Raw genomic sequence first — 21,428 nt, forward strand, 5'->3', positions numbered from 1 at the left:
ACAGCTTTTTAGGGAGACAACATTGGCTGAGTTGCAGGTGTACCTGCCACGTACACAGTGGGAGGTGCCCCACGCATAATGGTGGTATCCGTGTCAACGCTGACACGTCTTGCACCGTCTACTGTGACAAGGTCGTATGGTGCTGTCCTGAAAGCCAGGCAGTTTGCTACGAACAATGAGATTTGGTGGTGTTTAAAGGTGAGAAGTGGAAGCGTGGGGAAGGTCTTGTCAAGGTGCTCATCCTTATTCATATTGTGTGGCAGACTGCGAAGAACATGGTGCCGTTTTTTTTGGATCCTGGGAAGTACTGGACAACACAGGGTACCTGTCGGTTGCAGCTCGTGTCTGTCTCCTGAGGAGGTGATTACGGTTTCTCGCTGTGGCATGTTGGTATCTGGAAGTACTCGAGGATGCACAACTCATCGACTGCCAGTTCTGACATGTCAACTCAATAAGTTCTCTTATAACCTTTTCCAACACTTTATTCACAACCGAAGTAAGGGTCACTGGTCTATAATTACCAAGGCTATCTCTACTCCCCTTCTTCAAAACAGGGACAACATTTGTTATCCTCTCATCTTCTGGCACTATCCCTGTAGAGGAAGTAAGGACTGCAGATGTTGGAGATCGTAGCCAAGAGTATGGTGCTGGAAATGCACAGGAGGTCAGGCAGCATCTGAGGAGCAGGAGAATCAACGTTTCGGGTAGAAGCCGTTCATCAGGAACGATGAAGGACTTTTGCCTGAAATGTTGATCCTCTTGGCTCTCAGATGCTGTCTGACTTTCTGTACATTTCCAGCACCACATTCTCAACTATTCCTGGAGACAATGATGGCAAATATCAACAGCAAAGACTCAAACCTCCTCCCTGGCTTCCCAGCGAAACCAAGGATAAATCCCATCCGGCCCAGGGGACGCAGCAATTCTGGAAAGTGTGAAAATAGATTTAGACCTCCTCCTTGTGAACCTCAATCCTGTCTGGTCTAGTAGCCTGTATCTCAGCACTCTCCTCAACATTGTCTTTTTCCAGTCTGAATACTGACAGAAAAAAGTGTCAATATTGCAACACATTTTGATGGACTATTATAAAGTAATTCACGCAACTTGGAATTAATTGGTAACTCATCATTGTCTTGTCATGCTGCTGGTTAAAAGCATAAATGATGATGCAAGATGCTCTCCCCAATCAAAGTTAAAAGTCAGACAACAGCAGGTTATAGTCCAACAGGTTTATTTGGAAGCACAAGCTTTCGAAGTGCTGCATCTTCGTCCCACCTGATGAAGGAGCAGCACTCTGAAAGCTTGTACTTCCAAATAAACCTGTTGGGCTATTACCTGGTGTTGTGAGATTTTTAAAAATTTTGTCCACCCCAGTCCAACACCGGCACCTTGACATCTCAACAATCAGACAAGCCTTGCTGGACTTCTGGTCAATTCTTCCACAAATCACACCATAGCCCATGTTGCTCAAACTCCTCTAAGATTTGGCCTAATTTTACTTTTTTGAGGATACGGAGTCTAGATTTTTTTTAAAATTCATTCACAGGGTGTGGATGTCATTGGCTCAGCCAGCATTTATTGCCCATCAATGCCCCAGACAATAGTTAACATTCAATCACATTGCTACGACTCTGGAGTCATACGTAAGCAGGACCAAGTAAGGATGGCTGTTTCCTTCCCTAAAGGACATTAGCAATGAAACACTATTTATTATGGGACTTGGAAGGCTCAGCATTGTAACAACCATTTGATTGGTCAGGTTGGAACTTAATGCAGAGTCAGTCAATCAAGTGTGGAGCTGGAAAAAGCACAGCAGGTCAAGCAGTATCAGAGGAGCAGGGGAGTCGACATTTCAGGTGGGAACCTTTCATCATGACTGGGGAGGGGGGGGGCTGAGAAATAGAGGGAGAAGGGTGGCACTGGAGAAGGTAGATAGGATAGTGATGGGTGGATGCAGATAGGAGATGATTGCGATTGGTCAGTGCGAAGGGTGGAGAGGATAAGTGGGAAGGAAGATGGACAGGGTAGATCAGGCTGGACCTGGAAAGAGGCAGGGGGTGGGGAGATTGTAAAGCTGGTTAATTATGCTAAGCCCATATAGTTGGAAGCTCCCAAAGCAGATAATGTGGTGTTCTTCCTGCAGTTTGTGCATGGCATTAGTTTGACAATTGAGGCGGTCCAGGATGGACATGTTGATGGGGCAGTGGGAAAGGGAGTTGAAATGGGTGGCAAGCAGAAGGTGGGGTTGATTGGAATGTACAGACCACAGATCTACCTTGAACCTGTCGCCAAGTTTGTGCTTAGTTTCTTCGATGTAGAGGAGGCTACACCGGGTCCAACAGACGCAAAAATCAGGTTAGAGGAAACGCAGACGAATCTCTGCCGGACTGGGAATGATTCTTGGGGCCTCGCGTAGAGGTAAAGGGGGGTGGTTTGAGGACAGGTTTTGCACCTTCTGCGGCTGCAGGGAAAGGAACCACGTGTGGAGGAGAGCTTGGTGGGTATGTAGGCCTAACGAGGAGTTATAGAGGGAACAGTCCCTGTGAAAGCGGATATGAGTGGGGAAAGTAATATAATTTTAGTAGGGGAGGGTCAGACTGCAGGTGGTGGCAATTGCAGAGGATGATGCACTGGTGTTTGGAGACCAGGTGACTCTATCCTTGTTGCGGTTGGGAGTGGGGGGGTGGGCGGGGTGTGAGGGCACAAGTGTGGAAAATGGAGGAGTTGTGGTTGAGGACATTGGTAATCATGGGGGAGGGGAAGTCAGAGGACATTTGGGATGTCCTGGAGTGGAATCACTCATCCTGGAGCAGATACAGCAGAGGCGGAAGCAGAGGAACTGAGAGTACAGAATTGCATTTATGCTGGGTGTGTGGTGGGGGGGGGGGGGGGGGGGGGGTGGTGGTGTAGTCAATGCAGTTGTCTGAGTCGTTGGGTTTGAAATTGGCATTGGTGCTCAGTTGGTTGCTGGAGGTCCAGGAAGGGGAGGGAGTTTCAGAGATGGTTCGGGTGGAAAGTGGGAGCGAAGGAGATGAACTGTTTAACCTCCTAGTAGGAGCATCAGGCAGCGCCAATACAGTTATCAATTTAGTGGAGAAAAGGGTGGGGGTATTGTCAGTTTAGCAGCGGAAGAGGGACTGTTCCAACTATCCTAAGAAGCAGCAGGCATAGCTCGGACCCATGTGGGTACCCATAGCCACCCCTTTGGTGTGCAGGAAGTGGGAGGATTCAAAGAGAGTTGTTAAGGGCGAAGACCAGTTAAACCAAGCGGATGAGTGCGCGAGTGGAGGGGGGGCTGGTTGGATCTGCGAGAGAGAAGGAAATGGAGGGCTTTTACACCCTCTTGATGGGGGCTACAGGTGTAGAGAGACTGGATATCCATGATGAACAGGAGGTATCGGAAGCTGGGGAATTGAATGTCATGGAGAAGGTGGAGGGTGTGGGTTGTGTCCCGAACATAGATGGGGAGTTCCTGGACCAAAGGGGAGAAGGCAGGTTCAAGATAAGAGATGAGTTCAGTCGGCCAGGAGCAGACAGAGACAAATGGGTTGACTGTGGCAAGTCAGGTTTATGACTTTTGGGTGGTGGATAGAAGCTGGCACTGCAGGAACTAGGTTGGAGGCTGTGTCCTTTGTAAGGGGAGTGAAACAAAGAGGCATGGAGATGTCTAGCAGCTGGGTGAATCAGGCTCTCTCTCTCTCTCTCTCTCTCTCTCTCTCTCTTCTCTGTAAAAGAGCTTGCTCCAGTTTTCTGTTGAAAGAGTTGAAAACGACATTTGAAAATGCACAAAGTAGTAATTTTAAACTTAAAGACTAAATGAAAGACCTAAGTCCATCCAAGCAACCAAAGCACTACGTAAAAATCAATGCTGTGGTCCATCAAGGCCTCACTGAAGAATCAAAAGAATTGTGAAATCCATCCTTCTGATTAGTTTTGTACTGTTGACTGGTGAAACTGAACTGTGTTCTACTGTGTCCTCCTGACCACTTTTCCCCCCACTCAATGTATGCATTTTTCTGCTTTTTGTCCTTGTGTTTGTGCTCAAGAAATGTTTGTAGAAGGGGCAAAATTTCAGCTCCATAAATTAGAAACTAATTTTACTATTCTTTTACTGTTCTTGTTAAAGGCAAGGGTGTTGCAATTGATATAGAATTATTTTTCTTTGTTCCTGAAAGAAACTGGGTAACAGTCCATCAGAAACATATTAGGATTCATAGTAGTTACATCAAACCTTCCAAAATGTGTTGACTCTGGGAATAGTTGGGATTGATTTCCAGCACACCGGCCCAGTGTGTAATGACAAAGAAGAACAAAGAAAATCACAGCAAAGGAACAAGCCCTTCAGCCCTCCAAGCCTGCGCCGATCTAGATCCCTCATCTAAACCTGGCATCTATTTTACAAGGATTTGTACCCCTCTGCTCCCTGCCCATTCATGTATCGGTCTAGGTACATCTTAAATGACACTTTGTTCCCACCTCTACCATCTCCACTGGTAAAGCGTTCTAGGTGTCCACCACCTTCTGCGTAAAGAAATTTCCACACATATTTCCCTTAAATTTTTCCCCTCTCACCTTGTATTTGTGACCCCTAGTAATTAGGTCCCCTAGTCTGTGAAAAAGCTTTAACTATTCACCCTGTCTACGCTTCATGATTTTGTGGACCTCAAGCAGATCCCTCTTCAACCTCTGTCTTTCTAATGAAAAGAATCCTAATCTACCTCATCCTAATCTAACCTCTCTTCATAGCTAGTTCCCTCCATACTAGGCAAAATCCTGGTGAACCTTCACTGACCCCTCTCCGAAGTATCCGCATCCTTTTGGTAATGGGGCCAGCAGAAATGTATGCAGTATTCCAAACATGGCAGAACTAAAGCCCTATACAACTGTAATATGACCTGTAACATAACTCTTGTGCTCAATAACCTATCTGATGAAGAAAAGTATGCTGTATGCCTTCTTGACAACTCTGTCGACCGGCGTTACCATCCTTAGGGTATGATGGACCTGAACACCCAGATCTCTCTGTACATCAACTTTCCCCAGGGCTCTTCCATTTACTGTATAGTTTGCTCTTGAATTAGATTTCCAAAATACATCACCTTGCAGATGCCCACACCGAACTCCATCAGCCTGTTCTCTGCTCAATTCTCCAATCTCTCTCTATTCTGCTGTATTCTCGGACAGTCCTCTTCACTACCTGGTACTCCACCAATCTTATTGTCATCTGCAAACTTGTTAATCAGATCACCTACACCTATTCGGTCAAACTAATTAACCTAACTAACTAATCTGAACTATTAACATGCCTACTTAGTTGCAAATGCACAGGATGTCTGTTGCTTTATTCCTTCCCAACCATGTCACTTCTGCCCTTTATTCGTCTTTCAGTTTCTTCCTGACCATTATTTTCCACAACGTTATTCTGCTGATCATTAACATTTCTCTCAATGCCTCCAAATTTACTCTCTGCCAAAACTTCCAAACAGCCCTCACTTCATTACTTGTAAGTCAAATCTACCACCCTGGTTATTGGATTTGCAAGGAGCCTGATCACAGCCCACTTCGTTGGGAGTCAGTCACAAGGTAACAGCTGTTTCTCCAGAATGTGCTACAAGCCAGAGTAACTGAGTTGCAGTGTGTTACTGGGAAAATCTAAATGAAATTGTGAAACAATTCAGCCAGCAATAGAGTTAGAAAAAATAGCACCTTAAGGAGAGAAGGTATACGGTTTCGATGGACAGAACATAGTGATGGTGACATGATCTCAGTTACGAGCAGCAAATCTAGTTCAATCAACATATACCTCTTCGGAATCAATTATGCATTTTGTTACGACACTGTGTAAATTCTTAATGTAAACCAGCAACACAGAAAAGATTTATCTTGTGTAGTAATCTGTGAAAGTTCAAGATTTAAAGTAAAATCTAACAACTTTATTTCTCAAAGTATAACAGAGAATAATTAACTAACAACTATTTACAACTCCTTTCTCTAATTTATCTTTTAACTTCTCCTTTACAATAACAGCCCGATAAAATCCCCAATTAGGATTTCTAAAACAAAAATCTTATCTCAAAACTAGGCAGCTTTCAGTTTTTTTTTCAGTATTCCTGTCTTCTTCTTGGAGATTCTGCTTCACCGGTTTGTGATCGATAAAGGTACTTTTAAGAGTGTTATTTTTCAGGCTGTCTTTACGCGCTGGTAGCTTGGCAGTTCTCTTCTCAACAGTTTAATTTTCCCCGATCTTATACCTCAAAAGCATCGGATTGGGTCATTGGTTTTTAAGACTGTCAATATACTAAATTCAAACTGGATTGGAGTTTGGTATTTTTCGGGGTATAATTAGGCCAATCAGTTTAAATTCAAATTTGTGTTGTTGGTTCCAGGCAACCAGCTACCCTAGGTATCCTAGCAGCGGGAGCACAGGTTACATTGTATCTTATTGAGAACACTTGGTGCAGTCACTGTTAACTTTTAACTCCCTTAAAGGTACAATACACCCACATCCTCATAATTTAAACACCGTATTGAGTTTGTGGCCAGATCATGAGTATGTCTCTTTCTCTGCACCACTTTCCTCAGCAAGGCTGTACTCAGTCCAGTTTGCACTTACAGCTCATTTTATGATGTCTGCAGAATGGCAAGGACAAAAACCCACACAGAATCAAAATCAGATGAAAGTAGTAGTTGAGGTCCCTGAACAAACATTAAAAAAAAGTTCAGTGCCTGATATCATTTATCATCTCAGGAATTGACAGTAAAACAAAAGTGGAGTTGGAACGTGATGGTTGTCAATATTTTGAGTTTGATGACTCTTCTTCAGAACTGCTCTGATGAAGAATCACTAGACTCAAAATATTAACTCTGCTTTCTCCCCACATGGCTGCCAAACCTGCTGAGTTTTGCTAGCAATTTGTTTTTGCGACACAAACACAGGAGCTTTCTTGTATAAACTAAGACAGGCAATAAGTATCCAACTGGCACAAGCTCCAGATGATCAGGTGAAAAGCAGTTTTATCAAACATCAGAGAAAAGCTTCTTTAAATAGGTCTTTTGAAGTACACATCTGTAAAAGCGGTGAAAAGGTAGGCGTTGCCATGACAATATGTGTCACTGCCTGCACTGTATAGTGAGGCTCTGTCCATGGAGGGGTAGCAAACACTGGATCAACAAAAGTGTAACTGTGGAGTAGTAGAGTGTGGGCCTTTTAATGGAACATAAAAAAGGACAATGTACAAAGGACACAGTATCAAGGAGGCAATTTTTCACATACAGAATTCTTCCTCATGTTACCGAACTCTATCATTAAACTGTCAGAAAGCCAGCCTAAACAATCTTTTTGGTTCTATCACATAAAGGCTAGCGAGAGTTTACTGCTTCCCTTTTGACAGAATTGAGGCACACTAACTGCTAGTTTCGATTATTTACTTGCATCAGGCTTGGCAGCCAAACTGGTCTCTCCAGTAATAACTGGGCAGCTAAACATTACCATTTCTGTGCAGATTTTGATCACCATCAGCATTGTTAAAATAAATCTTCAGTATGGAGGCAGCACTTGCTGATAATGCTTTGAGAGGCACAAAGATCTCCAGGCGATTTTCACCATTTATTTAAAGATGTGGATTAAATAGTTTGATTAGCGACAGTCAACATGGCTTTGAGGGAGATAGATCATGCCTCACAAACCTTATTGAATTCTTTGAGGGCGTGACATTGATGAAGGTAGAGCAGTGGATGTGGTGTGTATGGATTTTAGCAAGGCATTTGATAAAGTTCCCCATTGTAAGCTCATTCAGAAAGTGAGGAGGCATGGGATACAGGGAAATCTGATTGTTTGGATACAGAATTGGCTGGTCAATAGAAGACAGAGGGTGGTAAAAAATGGACAGTATTCAGCCTGGAGCTCAGGAACCAGTGGTTTTCTGCAGGGATCTGTTCTGGGACCTCCACTCTGTGATTTTTATGAATGACTTGGATGAGGAAGTGGAAGGGTGGGTTAGTAAGTTTGCTGATGACATGAAGGTTGGAGGAGTGGTGAATAGTGTGGAGGGCTGTTGTAGGTTGCAACAGGACATTGACAGGACTGGGCTGATAAGTGACAGATGGCGTTCAACCTGGAAAAGTGAGAAGTGATTCACTTTGGAAGTTCAAATTTGAATGCAGAAAGAGAGAGAAATGACAAACAGGTAGAGGGAGAAAATAGAAGGAAAGATCAGGAGGACAGGAAAAGAAAGTGATTTACTTACTGTCAGAGATTAAAATGGTAAGCATTTATTTACTGAAAGAGCTTGCTCTGCCTTTTGAATCAATCATGGTTGATTTAATCTGGGCCTCTGCTCCAACTTCCTGCCTGCTGTCTGTAACCCTTCAACCCATTACTACCTCCCGTCTATTTGTTCAGTATCCTATCTTCCATCACACACTGGAGGAGTGAACACCACAGATTTATGATCCTTGAGGAGAAGTAATTTCTTCTCATCTCTGCAGAAGACTACAGAATGGTGTCTACGGTCATTGCTATAGGATCAGCGATTCACCCTAACCAAACCTGTTACGTACCATCCAGGATGATCTCGGAGAGCCTCGCATTCCTGAGGGATATGGAAGCCTATGTGCAGGACAGGTGGGTGGACACCTGCTTCATCAACCTGGACCAGGAGAAGGACTTTAACAGGATAGTACACCTACGTGTGGGATGTGCTCTTCAAAGTCAGTGTTGGGAATGGAATCTGCAGTTGAATCAGTATGCACTACATCCAATATCATAACTGCAATCTCAATCCGCGGGAATCAGAACACTTTCCAATCAGATCGGAGGTCAGGCAGGGCCTGTCTTGGGTGGGTGTTTCATACAGCCCTTTGCTGAATCCATCAGGAAGGATGCAAGCTTAAGAGGGGTGACTATTCCAGGCAGCAGAGGCCAGGTCAAAGCCTCCCTGTACATGGATGACAGCTCGTATCCGCTGTCAGTGCACAGACTCATGAGCATCTGCAACTAGTTCAAACCAGCCTCGGGAACAAAGGTAAATTGAGGAAAGAATAAGGCAGTATCCTTTGGAAACTGGGCGGACCGATCCTATATCCCCTTCACCATCAGGACAGGTTACCGGAAATTGCTGAGAATATGGTGTGGAAGGGCTGAGGCAGGCGCAAAATCTTGGAAGGGACACATTGATAAGGTGAAGCAGAAACTGGTCTTTTTGGAGCAGCTCTCTGTCTCCATTGCAGGTAAAAACCTGATCATCAGGTGCAAGGCACTCTCTGCTGTTGTATGTGGCACAGGTCTGGCAGTTTCAGTCATCTGAACCATCTTCCACTTTGTCTGGAGATCTACGTGGAACAGGGACTCCATGTACAAATGAAGTCTGGATGACCAGGGGGATCATCCTCATCCTGATGGCCACCTTTCTGTATGACTGCGTCAGCCTGCACATCCACCCTCATACATAAAAACCAAGATGCACTCCATACTTGCCATTGATATGACTGGCCTCATTGCCATGGTAAGCTTCAAGGAGTTGGACCATTCTGCATCACCTGCCCTTCATGGAGAAATTTGCAAAGAAAAACACCTTTGACCACAGGTTCTTCTGGAAGTGGTCAGCACATGGTATTGTTAGAGATCCTGAGGGAAAAGGAGAGGGTTGATCCTGTCACATGGTTCCCTCAGCAGATCAAAGTTATTTGGCAGAATGAACATAGAACATAACAGCACAGTACAGTTCCTCCAGCCTCAATGTTACACCAACCTGGGATACCAATCTAAAGCCCATCTAACCTACACTATTCCATTTTCATCCATACGTCTATCCAATGACCATTTAAATGCCCTTAATGTTGGTGAGACCACTACTGTTGCAGGCAGGGCATTCCAAGTAAAGAACCTACCTCTGACATCAGTCCTTTATCATCACCTCTCAGTTTAAAGCCATGTCCCTTCGTGCCAGCAATCACCATCCAAGGGAGAAAAGCTCTCACTGTCCACCCTATCTAATCCTCTGATCATCTTGCATGCCTCTATTAATGGCCGACTGTATAAATCACCTCTTAACCTTCTCTCTCAGGAAAATAGCCTCAAGTCCCTCAGCCTTTCCTCCACACCAAGCAACATCTTCCTAAATCTCCTCTGCACCCTTTCTAATTCTTCCACAGCCTTCCTATAAATGCAGCGACCAGAACTATATGCAATACTGCAAGTGCGGCCGTACCAGAGTTTTGTACAGCTGCAAAATGACTTCATGGCTCCAAAACTCAATCCCTCCACCAATAAAAGCTAACACACCGTATGCCCTAACAACCCTATCCAACCTGTATGGCAATTTTCAGGGATCTATAGACATGGACACAGATCTTTGTTCATTCACACTACCAAGAATCCTACCATTAGCCCAGTACTCTTTATTCCTGTTATGCCTTCCAAAGTGAATCACCTCACACTTTTCCACATTAAACTCCATTTGCCACCTCTCAGCCCAGTTCTGCAACTTATCTATATCCCTCTGTAACCTGCAACATCCGTCCACACTATCCACAACTCCATCGACTTTAGTGTCATCCGCAACTTTACTAACCCACAGCAGTGGTGCCAAAACAGACCCTTACGGTACACCACTAGTAACTGAACTCCAGGATGAACATTTCCTATCAATCTTCTTACAGCTATCCAATTTCTGATCCAAACCGCTAAATCACCCTCAACCCCATGCCTCTGCATATTCTGCAATAGCCTACCATTAAGAACTTTATAAAACACTTCACTGAAATCCATATACCAGGGGACTTATCTATTTTCACACTTGCCAGAATTGCTGACACCTTCTCCTTATGAACCACATCACCAGAACTTTCAAACAATTTAAGATATCGCTTAGTTGGGGGTGAGAGCCTATACGTACACTCAGTTTATCTGAACCACCACGTGCTGTCCTTAAAGTGTCTTTGTCACACATTTCCTGCTGGAAATACCTTTGCAAAGGAAGTCTGGACAATGATGCAGTGGTTTTTGTCAGGTTCATCCTGACCAGCTGAGTGAAACAGGACTCTACACTCAAAGTTTGTGAGAAGATTTGTAGCTCGGGTGCGTGTTGTTGTGGTTCTGTTCGCCGAGTTGGGAATTTGTGTTGCAGACATTTCATCACCACTGAGGTGACATCCTCAGTGCTTGGGAGCCTCCTGTGAAGCACTTCTGTGATGTTTCCTCCAGCATTTATAGTGGTTTGAATCTGCCGTTTCCGGTTGTCAGTTCCAGCTGTCTGTTGCAGAGGTCGGTATATTGGGTCCAGGTCGATGTGCTTATTGATTGAATCTGTGGATGAGTGTCATGCCTCTAGGAATTCCCTGGCTGTTCTCTGTTTGGCTTGTCCTATAATAGTAGTGTTGTCCCAGTCGAATTCATGTTGCTTGTCAATTAAAAAAAACAGTCAGCGTCCTATGGCATGGAGACAGGCCCTTTGGCCCACACTGATCCATGCTGACCAAAACATCTGTTCACGCTAACCACATTTCCAAGCACTTGGCATATTTCTTTCCAATCCTTTCCTATCTGTGGATTTGTCCAAATGTCTTTCAAATGTTGTTAATGTACCTGCCTCAACCACTTCTGCTGGCAGCTCATTCCACATGTGTACCTCCTGTATAAAAAAGTTGCCCCTTTTTTCCCTCTCCCCTTTTACCTTTACCTTTTACCCTCTTGTCCCCAACAATGGGAAAAAGCCTGAATGTATTCACCCTATCCATGCCTCTCAAAATCTTTTGCACCTCTATAAGGTTCCCCCTCAGTCTCCTATGTCGATAGGAAAATGTCCTAGCTTGTCCATCCTCTCCCAATAACTCAGACAAATGAGTCCAGGCAACATCCTTGTAAATTTCTTCTGCACTCCTTCCTATAACAAGGTGACCAAAACTGAACACAGTATCTCAAGTGCAGCCTCACCGATGTCCTGTATAACCACAATATAACTTCCCAATTCTATACTCAGTGCTCTCACTGATGAAGGCCAGTGTGTCAAAAGCCTTCTTCCCTGCCCTCTGTACCTGGGACTCTACTTTCAGAGAACCATACACCTGAACTCCAAGGTCCCTCTGTTCTGCTACACTCCTTTAATGCCATATGAAGCTCAATGAAGCTCCTGACTTGATTTGACTTTCCAAAATGAAAGACCTCACACTTATCTACATTAAACTCCATTTGCCATTCCTCGGCCCACTTCGCCAGTTGATCAAGGTCTTGCTGCAATTTATGATAATCTTCCTCACCGCCCATGATGTCACCTATTTTAATGTCATCCCCAAACCAATCACTGATATAAAGAACAGTAATCTGAGGCACTCCACTAGTCACAGGTCTCCAGTCTTACAAGCACCATTCCAACAATACCTACTGTTTTCTATGATCAAACTAATTTATATCCAATTTGCCAGCTCCCCTTGGATTCTATGCGATCTAACCTTCTAGAGCAGCCGACCATGTAGAACCTTATCAAAGGCCTCACTGAAAGCCAGAAACACACTACATCTACTGCCCTGTCCTCATCACCCTTCCTGGTCACTTCCTCAAAGAACCATAACAAATTTGTGAGGTATGATCTCCCACTCACAAAGCCACGCTGACTACTCCTAATCAAACCTTTAATTTCCAATTACATGTATATCTTGTCCCTCAAACTTCTCAAGTAACCTACCCACCACAGAAGTTAAGCTTACTGGTCTATAGTTCCCAGGCTTTTCTTGCAGTCCTTCTTGAATAATGGCACAACATTTGCTACCCTCCAGTCTCCTGGTTGTTGTTCGTTGTGTCTCCATAATCTTACCAGACTATAGGGGCTTCTCTCATTAGTGAGAAGTGACTGGTGGTGATTTAACCCGAGGGCCACCAGACCTCAGCTGAGGGAAGAGGTTGAGAAGGAGATAGAGTCCTTCATGGTAACCACAATCCGGTGGAATTGAACCCATGCTGTTAGTATCACGATGCTCTTTAAACCAATAATCCAACCAACTGAGCTAAACCAATTCCCAGTCTTCTGGTACCTCATCCGTGGCTAACGATGATGCAAAAATATCAGCCAGGGCCCCCACAATTTCTTCTCTACCCTATTGCAGGGTTCTTAGATATATCTGGTTAGGACCAGGAAACTTATCCACCTTCATGCATTCTAACACATCCTTTACTGTGATATAGACTGTCCCCAAGATATCTTTACTAACTTCTCCAAGTTCCCAAGTCTTCATGTCTTTCTCCATGGTAAACATAGGGGAGAAATATTCATTAAGAACTTCGCCCATCTCCTTCAGTTCTACACATGCATGCCCACTCTGGTACTTGAGGGGCCCTTTTCTCTCTCCAGTTGTTCTTTTGCCTATAATATACTTAAAGTACTTTCTTGCTTTATCTCACTCATTACTCAATCATTTCCATCCCACCAGGTTTTTTAAAAATGAGTGTTTTTAACTATGTTTCAAATTCCACCCCATCCACCCCTTCAACAGTGCCGATCTCTGCTTTGAAAGCCCAATTTCAATATCCACTTTAATACTGAGACAGTTAGCAAGCTGTTTACTGTTTTTAAGTAATGAACAGAAACTCATATGTACACCTTTAAAGACAACCTTAGGTAGCACACTGGTAATCTCATGCCAGTACTCTCATAGTAAATAGGAAATATCTGTAATATTCCAGTTTTTCTGCCCCACCTACGCATACTTGGTCCACATCTACGTGAGGGTGGGTATTGAAAGGTAAAGTCATAGAGAAGAAGTGAGAACTCATTATTTGCCTGCAGTCAAGTACCTTTCGACCTGACTCTCTTCTTTTTTTGCTGTTTGGCTCTCACTACTCCTCACTGGTCATACCTCAGAGGTAGCGTTTTCAAGAAGCCAGGCAGCGCACAACTGCATAGCAACACGGACAATATTTACACAGACAGATCACAAACTGTCTCCTTTAAGATATTACAGTGTATGGCCCTGCCAGTACCTTGCATTGCATCAAGCAGGATACAGAAGCAATACATGGTAGAAGAGACATAGCCTCCATTGCTGTTCATTTAAAACTTTCTTATTTTCAGATCACACCAAGGAACAACATCAGGATACAGGACTCTCCCAACATCTTTGGCAATGTTTCCCCTTTTTAGTTGCTAATTAACTAGTGGGAAGACCCTGATGTTACATCAGGATCAGAAGGGATATTGCTTCAATTTAGACCTACGAGGAACTATGCCCGCACCAATACCACCAATAGCAGCCGTTACACAACACCCATCTGCAGATTCCAATTCTACCACTTCTAGCCGTTACCCTTGAGCACCACTGACACCTCCCCCATTCATCAACCCAAGTGACAGACACCACACACTCTACATCCCACATGAAACTCAACCCAAATGTAACTCTTCCCTCACCCACCCAACCAATCGTCTCTGGGCTTTATTCTTGCCCTGATGACCAAGACACGAGGTATCCTCCTCATCCTTGCACCCCTACATCATACTATAGGGCAGCACGGTGGCTCAGTGGTTAGCACTACTGCCTCACAGCACCAGGGACCCGGGTTCAATTCCCGCTTTGGGCAACTGTCTGTGTGGAGTTTGCACATTCTCCCCGTGTCGTGTGGGTTTCCTCCGGGTGCTCCAGTTTCCTCCCATAATTCAAAGATGTTCAGGTTAGGTGAATTGGCCATGGTAAATTGATCATAGTGTTGTCATTAAGTCAGGGGTAAATATAGGTTGGGGGAATTGTGTCTGGGTGGGTTGCACTGGGGAGTGGGGGGGAGAGCGGTTTCCACACTGTGGCCATTCTAATTCTAAATCTAAAAAAAACACTGATATCACTCTGCTCCCCACCACACATAGATCAATATTTCAACATCCCGCTGCCAGGCACTAGTTGTCCTTTCCCTTACTTTCAGACACATGTCTTTTGCTCCTTTTCCCCCCACTCTGACAAACCTCCACCTATATTAACAAGAGTATTGAGATGATCCTCCTGCACTGTCCCAGGACAGTTTCATCACTGTGTTCCACTGCGGTTTATGCAATAAAAAGAATCTGTATGCTGAAGGTTGGAAGTCCACATCGTTGATTAAGTCATCTATATATATGACAGAAGATTAGATTAGATTACAATATTAGATTAGATTACTTACAGTGTGGAAACAGGCCCTCTGGCCCAACAAGTCCACACCGACCCTTCGAAGAGCAACCCACCCAGACCCATTCCCCTACATTTACCCCTTCACCTAACACTATGGACAATTTAGCATGGCCAATTCACCTAACCTGCACATCTTTGCGACTGTGGTAGGAAACCAGAGCACTCAGAGGAAACCCACACAGACACGGGGAGAATGTGCAAACTCCACACAGTCAGTCACCTGAGGCCGGAATTGAACCCGGGTCTCTGGCACGGTGAGGCAGCAGTGCTAACCACTGTTCTCTTCTGGACGGCACGGTGGCAGAGATAAAGTCATAGAACATAGTAAAGTACAGCACAGAACAGGCCCTTTGGCCCATGATGTTGTGTCCTAATGTAAAATAAAGTAACTTAACCTACGCACCCCTCAACTCACTGCTATCCATGTGCATGTCCAGCAGTCGCTTGAATGTCCCTAATGACTCTACGCAAAGAGTTGTGAATGCATGGAATGTGTTGCTAGCGGTGGTGGTGGAAGTAAAGAACCTACCTCTGACATAATTGAAAATAGAATTATAGGAGACAAACGTTTTACATTTAATTTATTGCCCATTGGTGCCCTGCATTTTACCGTCTATTACAATAATGCAACTAATGTGAAAGTTTAGTTCTCAGCCTGAGCTCCCTGCAGTAATCTATATCTTGATGTACAAGAGAGAAAGCAGCTAGGATTAGAGAGAATACTGGTGAAGCTGAATCACAGGTTGAACATACTTGGCTCGTTTCAGTCCTGGACTAGTTTTCTCGACCGTAAATTGCTTGCAGAAATTATTTTCCAAAACTTTGTCCTTCCCTCTGCTGCAGGCTTTGGGTAGTCTGCAATATTTTACTGCTTTATTTATTGTTTCCAAAACTCTGCTACCACTATCGCGCAAGGCCAGAAAGCAGGTGAGAAAATATTCTGCAGCCATGATGATGTCTATCGTCTGGGTCTTGATAGATTATTGCTCTGACATCAATATCAGATCAGACATCTTTTTGACTGTCACAACTACAGTAAATCATCACAAAAGCACTATTCCTTTACCTTATTCTTTTCAAAAAGCTCAGTCTGAATGGTCTTCAGATCAGTGTCCAGGGCACTCGCTGCCTGCTTCCTCTTTTTGGCCAATACTTCGACCAGATCTTCAATTTGTGCCCTCTGCTTCTTGTTCTCTCTTTCAAGATTCAGCTTCTCAGTCTCAAGTCGCTCCCTCTTGCCCCATTCTGCTGTGTTCTCTGCCTGAAGCCTCTCCATCTGTGCACATAAAGTAATGAGGTAAGTTTAGTAGGGCAATTACTGCATTAGATGGGAGCTGGGCACAGAACTTGTATTGTTGCTTACCTGCGATGTCTAACATTAGCTCTATCTGCTTTTCAGGTGGGTATACTTGGCATTATTTCAAAGAGCAGCCAGAAAGCTTGAAGTCCTGGTCAATAATTCTCTCAATCAGAATCATTAAAACAAACTACCTAGCCATTATTGCACTGCTGTTTGTGGGATCATTCTGTGCACACATTACAAAAGTGATCAAATATCAGAAGAGCTTTATTGACTGCAAAGTACTGACAAGTCCTAAGTACACAAAAGACAAAAGTAAGTCTTTTTAAACCTATGAATTGGATGTTCCTTGGAAACATGGTTGTGTATGCTAGGACATTGTGGCTAAGGAGGCATGGCAGTGTAGTCAACACTCAGCTTAGCTCCATCTTAAAATCTGAAGCAAACCTAGTTGTCTGGCAGCAAGCATAGTGTCCAGCAGACACCAATGTCATTCCCTGCTTGTAGTCTTAACATTACATAGAACATAGAAAAATACAGCGCAGTACAGGCCCTTCGGCCCTCGATGTTGCGCCGACCGAAGCCTACCTAACCTACACTAGCCCAATAACCTCCATATGCTTGTCCAATGCCCACTTAAATGACCATAAAGAGGGAGAGTCCACCACTGCTACTGGCAGGGCATTCCATGAACTCACAACCCGCTGAGTAAAAAATCTACCCCTAATATCTGTCCTATACCTACCACCCCTTAATTTAAAGCTGTGTCCCCTAGTAACAGCTGACTTCATTAGCGGAAAAAGGTTCTCACTGTCAACCCTATCTAAACCCCTAATCATCTTGTACACCTCTATCAAATCTCCCCTCAACCTTCTTTTCTCCAATGAAAACAGCCCCAAGTGCCTCAGCCTTTCCTCATACGATCTTCCTACCATACCAGGCAACATCCTGGTAAACTTCCTCTGCACCCGTTCCAGTGCCTCCACATCCTTCCTGTAGTATGGCGACCAAAACTGCACACAATACTCCAGATGAGGCCGCACCAGAATCTTATACAACTGCAACATGACCTCAGGACTCCGGAACTCAATTCCTCTACCAATAAAGCCCAGTACACTATATGCCTTCTTCACCGCACTATTTACCTGGGTGGCAACTTTCAAAGATCTGTGTACATGGACACCAAGATCCCTCTGCTCATCCACACTACCAAGTAGTCTACCATTAGCCCAATAATCCATCTTCTTGTTACTCCTACCAAAGTGAATGACTTCACACTTAGCTACATTGAATTCCATTTGCCACCTTTCTGCCCAGCTCTGCAACTTATCTATATCCCGCTGTAACCTACCACATCCTTCTTCGTTGTCCATAACTCCACCGACTTTCGTGTCAGCCGCAAACTTGCTCACCCAGCCTTCAAGCCCCTCCTCCAGGTCATTTATAAAAATGACAAACAGCAATGGTCCCAAAACAGATCCTTGTGGAACACCGCTAGTAACTGCGCTCCAAGATGAACCTATACCATCAACTACTACCCTCTGTCTCCTTCCAGCCAGCCAATTCCTAATCCAAACCTCTAATGCACCCTCAATGCCATACCTCCGTAGTTTTTGCATTAGCCTGCCATGGGGTACCTTATCGAACGCCTTGCTAAAATCCATATACACCACATCTACTGCTTTACCTTCGTCCACTTCCTTGGTCACATTGTTGTGCAATACATTGTGGACACAAATATATCCCAGTACTGACACCTACAGCCAGTGTACCTTCCTCAATACGGATTTTCTCACTGACCCAGAAGTGGGGAAAAGGACCATCACTTCCTATAGTTAAACAATGGAGATGTTGGTTCATAGCCTCACTTGTCCACAGCCTCCTATGTTTCACCTTGGACTTCATGCAATTTCGAGAAACTTTTAGAACAGGATAAGGCTAGTTGACTGATTTTGCCTGCTCTATGGTTTTAAAAGCTTAGTCATATTTACAGCATTCTTTTTGCCTACAGACCGACAAAGGCTGACAAAATGTTAAAATCCTTGGCATCAGGCTTTAAAACCTTAGATCTATATTTTCAATTGTCACTGTTTTTTGATTTAATAATTTTTAAATTATGATTCTGCTTTGGATCACTATTGTTTAAAGAGCAATTCAAGCATCAACTGACACAGCTGTCTTAAGATTTCACATTTTAAAACAAAAACAAACCTCACTGCAAGAAGAATTAAACAAAGAGAGCACCATTAATTTAACACTATTGTTTGGAGTGGCAGAGGTAATTAACTCAGTTGTACTTTTTAATTACTCTAGGTCATCTTTGATATCACAATATTAAAATCCATCATCACTTCTTTCAAAACCAACCGACAAGCTACGTCACAATTTTTTGGAATTCACTTTGGGTGTCAGTGTTCCATTTACTTGTTGTTGTGGTAACATTTTATGGGGATTCTTACCATAGATGTTTGGCTAAGTGAATGTTCACTTTTTATTGAAGGCCTCATTACTATGGATGCCTCAGTTGCAAGTATTTCTCCTGTCTCAAGCTGAATCAGTTGACTGCTTTCTGTTCGGATCACCACAGATTTCTTCCTCTATTTTTATTAATTACTTGGTTTTTTTGATTTGCATTTACTTCAGGGCTTTTTGACAGTTTCGCAATCAGATATTTCCATTTGATGTACTTTTAACACTTTAAACATTGAACTCAAGTTATTTCTAATATTAGGAATTCTGAACGAGATTTTTGCAATAGGTTTTCCACTGCTGTCACAACTGTGCTCTGAATTTTGCCCAACTTTGCACCTGAATGTGTAATTAGCAGGCTATGGATCATTAGGCACAAACAGTATGTTTTAGTGGGTGCAAAATCTATTTGTAATGGTTTCAGGTTTTAAACCATCCGTAATGTATAAGTTTTGGAGAACTAAAAACATGTAGAAAAGAACTCCTTTGGTTAGGCAGTTATCTACTAGATTAATGCAGTTTAACAGAAATGAAAGTTTTCTAAAAGGAGGATGATAAAGATAACCTGATGTGTCTTGTTCACTTCGAAGCATTATCTTTTACAGCAAAAACAGTTTTAGGTCTCTGCCTCTCCTGGACTTTGAACTACACGGTCTTCCTGCTCACGACATCTTGTACAGTTTTAGGATAAGCAAATTGACTACTCATGTTATAAATGTCAAGTCCCACACATGATCGTATCTTGCAACATAAAAATCAACTCCCTAAATCCTAAGAGTGAGAAGCTGACAGCGAGCACAGTTCAACATAGAATAATCAGCAGCAAAACAGGGGAACTCTGACTACACAAACAGTCAAAACAATAGAAAGCCAGAAAAGGTACAAAACCATTCAACTGGACAGTAGTATAAAGACAGTATTTAATGATGCAACCAGCTTGTGCAGCACTTTGAACAAAGGTACTTCAAAAAAAATCCCTACAGCATTGAAACAGTCATTCAGCCCTTCCAGTCCACACTACCCTCTGGATAGCATCCCTTCCCCCCCCTACTCCCCTGCCTTCCCCCTCCCAACACCTCCCCCAACCCCCACAGCCACTCTATCCTCATAACACTGCATTTTCTTTGGACAAATCACCAAACCTACACATTCCTGGATACCACAGGGCAATTTAGTATGGCTAATCCATTCAAACTGCAAAGCTTTGAACTGGAAGAGGGGGTCAGGGGAAGAGGGGGTTCAAATCAGAGTGGTAGCACATCTCAGGCCTGGCAGTTGAAATTCCTCCCAATTGCTATTTGAAAAGAGTGATCCCTTTTTCGAATGCTATGTCCTCTGAACCTGGACTCTGCCAGGATAAACAACCTTTCCATATCTACCCCAAAACCCTTATGAATTTTGTGGTCGCTACTTGTTCTTCTAAATTCCAATGAGTAAAGGCCCAATCGACTCAGACACTCCTCATAAGACATTGCCTTCAGACCAGGAAGCAACCTAGTGAACTTTCTCGGGACTGCCTCCAATAATGTTTACTTAGGTAAGGAGATGTAACTGTTCACAGTATTCCAGCTGTTTTCCAAATACTGCTTTGGGTGGTTTTAGCAAGATTTCCCTAGTTTCATACTCCATTCTCGTTAAAGCAAAGGCCAACATTCCATTAGTCTTCCCTACTACCCTCTTAAGCCAGATGCTCGCCTCTTGTGATTTATAAACAAGGACCTCCAAATCCCTCTGGCAGCGTTCTGCAGCCTTTCCCAGATTTAATACTATTCAATTCCTATGTTTCCTGCTAAAATGAACAACCTCACATTTTCCCAGATCATATGCCAAGTTTTTGTCCACTCACTTAACCTGTTTACATCCCTGTGGAGACTCCTTGTGCTATCCTCAACACTTGCCTGCTTTTCTGTCATCCAAACATTTGGCAACAGTACATCAATCAAGTCAGTAATACGTATTGTAATTACTTAATCAGAGTTCAGAATAGGCCTTTGGCCATCAAGTCTGCACTTTTTCGCAATAGGCCAATAGCCTTCGGTGTTACATCATTTCAAGTATTCATCCAAATACTTTTAAAGGTTGAGGTTTCCCACCTCAATTACCCTTCCAGACAATGCATTCCAGGCTCTTCCAACATCATAAAATCAAAGAATTATGCAGTACAGAAGGTACAGCAGTACTATAAACTCTGGGATCATACCACTGAGACATTGAGGAACAAACATAGGCAGACTATGGAAAGCTGAAAAATCAAAGGGGTTGTCATACTGAGTGACTTTAACTTCCCCGATATTGCCTTAGGTGTTACAACATTAAAAGTACTTGGATGAATAGTTGAAAAGGCTTTGGTTTCCCATCTGAACTACCCTCCCATACAACGCATTCCAGGCTCTTCCTTAGAGCAAGAGGATTAGAAGGGGCAGAATTTCTTAGGTGCATCCAAGAGGGTTTCTTGAAATGGATGTGGAGTCCAACTAGAGGGGAGGTGACTGACCTTACAGTGGGAAAG

At 43.6% G+C, this 21,428-nt stretch overlaps 1 protein-coding gene across 1 annotated transcript in view; it reads right to left on the reverse strand.

Moving 5' to 3' along the window:
* LOC140471398 (coiled-coil domain-containing protein 102A-like) overlaps positions 1-21,428 on the reverse strand; it is a 197,431-nt gene that overhangs the window by 19,875 nt on the left and 156,128 nt on the right. The window contains exon 6 of the mRNA XM_072567418.1: positions 16,217-16,426. Coding sequence (XP_072423519.1) covers positions 16,217-16,426 — 210 coding nt within the window. The remainder of the gene's footprint in view (positions 1-16,216; positions 16,427-21,428) is intronic.

This window comes from Chiloscyllium punctatum, unplaced genomic scaffold (genome assembly GCF_047496795.1).
Source record: "Chiloscyllium punctatum isolate Juve2018m unplaced genomic scaffold, sChiPun1.3 scaffold_72, whole genome shotgun sequence".
Lineage (NCBI taxonomy): Eukaryota > Metazoa > Chordata > Chondrichthyes > Orectolobiformes > Hemiscylliidae > Chiloscyllium > Chiloscyllium punctatum.